Source organism: Nicotiana attenuata, unplaced genomic scaffold (genome assembly GCF_001879085.1).
Source record: "Nicotiana attenuata strain UT unplaced genomic scaffold, NIATTr2, whole genome shotgun sequence".
Taxonomy (NCBI): Eukaryota; Viridiplantae; Streptophyta; class Magnoliopsida; order Solanales; family Solanaceae; genus Nicotiana; species Nicotiana attenuata.
The window spans coordinates 734,522-738,481 of record NW_017670411.1 but is presented as its reverse complement, the minus strand read 5'-3'; the positions used below and the strand labels follow the sequence as shown (position 1 = coordinate 738,481).

General features: G+C 35.8%; 1 protein-coding gene across 2 annotated transcripts; it reads left to right on the top strand.

Annotated features, from left to right (window-relative positions):
* Positions 1–1,653: 1,653 nt before the first annotated feature.
* Positions 1,654–3,703, top strand: LOC109239066 (phosphoenolpyruvate carboxylase kinase 1-like). 2 transcript variants are annotated; one of them, XM_019405574.1, is made up of 3 exons: positions 1,654–2,027; positions 2,243–2,681; positions 3,322–3,703. In XM_019405574.1, the coding sequence occupies exons 1-3, from the start codon at positions 1,683–1,685 to the stop codon at positions 3,372–3,374; spliced, it is 837 nt and encodes a 278-aa protein (XP_019261119.1). In that variant the 5' UTR covers positions 1,654–1,682; the 3' UTR covers positions 3,375–3,703. The 2 variants fall into 2 exon arrangements, with proteins under 2 accessions (XP_019261119.1, XP_019261118.1); XM_019405573.1 differs by having other exon boundaries at positions 2,243–2,687.
* Positions 3,704–3,960: the final 257 nt, after the last annotated feature.

The following is a 3,960-nucleotide window of genomic DNA, read 5'->3' as shown; positions in this document are numbered from 1 at the left end:
TTCTTTCTTCAGCATGTAGGTTAACTTCATTATATATGTAAGTAAATTTTTATTCGATTTTTAAACTCTTTTTTGTTATCTGGATAAATATAGACGTGTGCCCTATATATTACATTTATTTTAAAAGAAATTTGCTTTATTTTATCTAGCTATAGTGTTTTAACGTACTATAATTATATGATTTTAAATGTAAAAGGATTTTATAGTTATATGCAGTAGTTTTTTTTCTTCTCGTTTTTGCCAGAGGCGAACTAGTATTTAAATAATTAAAAAAGATAACAAAAGTCCCTAACATGATTGTATATGATCATTAACCTAATTAAGTATGATAACATGATAACAAAAGATAAATTTCTTTTTTATTTTAATTCAAATTTAAAAACTTTATCTATAAAGTAAAAATTATACTTTAATTCAAATTCAGTTTTTTTATATGTATATGTATGTGTGTGTGTGTGTGTGCATATATATATATATAGATATATATAATTTGACTAACATAGTAAAATTAGAATAAAGTTACCATCTACTATTGGCATATATTAGCCTACCACTTGGCTTAACCACAATGTCAATTATATATGGTAACTTTATTCCTTTAATATATATATAGATATTTGGTTGATATAAAATTTCTATTGTCGACCAAAAAATAAAACGTATTGGGTATTTCTTTTTTACCATTAACTTTATGGTAAAATTTTAGTGCAATGATTTTTTAGCTATCCAGTTATTCGAAATTTCGAATTAGCTAGGTAACTGTTTAGAGCAAGTATAAATTAGTTAATGAAGATAAGTAAGTCGAGAAAGTTGTTAGAACGAATTGTGTGCCTAATATAGAGGAAATCAATGATACTATTAAGGCGAAATACATAAACGCCCTTTCAAGTTGTCCTCAACGACCAGCTGAACATCTCAACTTAGGCCATTTTCAGTTAGACACTTTATTTATTTACAAAAGAAGATCAACTAAACACCCGACTATGTAAGCCCCCATTACGTGAAATCCACTCTCTGAGACGCGAGTTTCCATCCAATTATCAGACACAACAACCAATTTCGACGGAAAAAATGAAGGCTGCAGGAAATTTTTAACCCATCTGGTTCTTCTTACTCTCTCTCGTAAAAAATTGGAGTTTCTTCTTCTGCTCTTCTTTATCGTCATATTTAGACACCAATAGCATACCATTTTTCGAAAAGAATTTGTTGCTCCGAAGGCGGCGATTGGTGGCGATGCGGCAAAAATGGAGGAGCCGGCGCCTGCTATGTAAAATGAGAGAGGAGATCATAAAGAAATTTCTTTAAATGTATATTTTTTGTTAATTTCACGCAATGAGGGCTGACATGATTGGGTGTTTAGTTGATCTTCTTTTGTGAATAAATACAGTGTCTAACTGAAAATGACCTCAGTTGAGATGTTCAGCTAGTCGTTGAGGATAACTTAAAGGACCGTTTATCTATTTCGCCTACTATTAATCTTCAGCTAAGATTATAATCTTACTTGAGAGTTAACGCCGTCTTCCAAATCCGTTAAAAATCTCCAAATGGCGACATCTCATTGGCCAAACCCCGCTACCGAATATTCCTCCATAAAATTCCTACAGCTTCTCTTCTATAAAACCAACCCCTATGAACGAAAAAAAAACTAGTCCAAAAATAAGTAAAAAAACAAAATAAACGGAATGACCGAATCACTAAAGCGAAATTATCGTGTAAGCGAGGAGTTAGGAAGGGGACGATTCGGCGCCGTTTACAAGTGTTACTCGGCCGCGACCGGCGACCTATTCGCCGTCAAGTCCATCGACAAGCGCCTCATCGCCGATGACTCCATCGACCGGCAATGCCTTTACAACGAAGCTAAAATCATGCACTTGCTTTCGCCGAATCCTTACGTTGTTCGTCTCTTCGATGTCTACGAGGACGATACTCACCTCGATATGGTTTTAGAGCTGTGCAACTCCGGCGATTTGTTCCAACGCCTCAGTAGCCAACCAGTTTTCCCCGAGTCCGAAGCCGTTGATGTTATGGTACTCTTCCAGATCACCACAATCTCACTCGTTGCTGATCAAAAAGGGGAAATTTTACTTTTGCTTCGTATAATGGCTTGAATCAGGAACGATCTACGAAGCAGCACCTTGTTGAATTTTCGAAAATTGGAGGAGAAAGTAAATAGAATTTCTAATCGGCTTTTTTATTTTAGTTTTTCGTAGGTCTGATAAATTTCTGCATAATGTATGCATAGGTACCACTGATGAAGGCAATAGCGCACTGTCACCGGCTCGGCATTGCTCACAGGGACATCAAACCGGATAACATTTTGTACAACAACTCAAACGAGCTGAAATTGGCTGATTTTGGTTCGGCTGAGTGGTTCCGTGAGGGGCAGCTGATTAGCGGCGTGGTAGGGACACCGTATTACGTGGCGCCGGAGGTTTTAGCTGGTAGGAACTACAGTGAGAAGGTTGATATTTGGAGTGCTGGTGTTATTATGTATATAATGCTTGCCGGACTCCCGCCTTTTTATGGGGAATCGGCTACGGAGATCTTCGAGGCTGTTCTCAGAGCGAACCTTAGGTTTCCGACTAAGATCTTTCAGTCAGTGTCGCCGGCTGCGAAGGATTTGCTTCGGAGAATGCTCTCTAAAGATGTTTCTAGAAGATTCACTGCTGAACAAGTCCTTAGTAAGTGTAATTCTCCTACCATATCATTTTTTAAGCTTGTATTGACTCTACTAGTACCTTTTACTAGGATCTAACTTTTGTTATCTAAATTAACTACGTTGATTGGTAAATTTGATTTTACTTAAGACACTTAATCTTTCCTTATATCCTAATTAACCGGAAGATTTAGTAACGTCTTCTATTTCACTCCCCTGTTATGTTCTCCGTTGTTCTTTTGTGTTCTTTGAATTTTGATATCTCTTATCCACTTCCTCACTTATGGATTGACTATCAGTTTGACTTTGACCAACTCTCAGAATAACATTAGATTCATATTGTTTTTAATAGAGTTTAAGTTTATACACAGATTGAATAAGAAATCTTTATACAATTAGATTACTTATTCGGTAATTATCCGTTGATAAGTTTTAATTAGTAATGTAGTAAAAATATTACTAACCTGTGATAAAATTCAATGATACTGTAAAAAATTATTTTCACTCTCAATGTATTTAACTTTATCCTTTAAAATAATCTTAGTTAGATCATTTTAGCATAGTGTCATTTGTATATTTATTATTGTTCTAGGTTTTTTGATATCCGTTTATTGTTATTTTCGTTACTGGGTACTAAATTGTGTTAATGTGGCGGTGATAAACAGGGCACCCATGGATGACTGGCAATGGAGAAACTAGAACAGTTGCACTATTTTAGCTTGAGGAGATTTGCGTCTGCCGATAAAAAATCATACAAACCCGATTTTTGGGTACGTAAAGATCAGCAGCCGCATATGAGAGCAATCTGTTCGTCTAGATAGAATTAGTTACTCCTATAGTAAATACTAGTACTACTCCAGTTACTGTATAGCCACCAGCCTAGTAATTAACTAGTAACTACCTACCTACCTAATTATCTTTGTGGGCTTCCATCTGCGTGAACTAACAATTAATACTTGCGAGGTTTGGATGCAATTTTCTTGTAAAAATTGCACGGGGCGCCCTATTTCGGTGCCCCTTTTAACCTGTAGCCGCTTTGTCTTTCTATTTGCACCTGTACTCACTTTTTAAAAAACTTCAGCTTCCCTTTCTCCTCCCCTTCTCCTTCTTCATTTTCTCATTGTCTGGAAACACAACTCCGTGAAGTTAATTAGACAAAAACTTCAGCTCTATAGCTGAAGTTTTTCAGTTACAACACAAAAGCTTCAGCTCTAGAGCTGAAGTTTTCTAGTTACAATATAGAAACTTCAGCTCTAGAGCTGAAGTTTTCCGGTTACAAAGACAAAAACTTCAGCTCTAGAGCT

Bases quoted from the DNA above. Each gene is read 5' to 3' on its own strand.
- LOC109239066 (XM_019405573.1), top strand. From the start codon at position 1,683: ATGACCGAATCACTAAAGCGAAATTATCGTGTAAGCGAGGAGTTAGGA. The intron at 2,028-2,242 runs GTACTCTTCCAG...ATGTATGCATAG, and splicing joins CCGAAGCCGTTGATGTTATG to GTACCACTGATGAAGGCAAT. The intron at 2,688-3,321 runs GTAATTCTCCTA...GGTGATAAACAG, and splicing joins TGAACAAGTCCTTAGTAAGT to GGCACCCATGGATGACTGGC.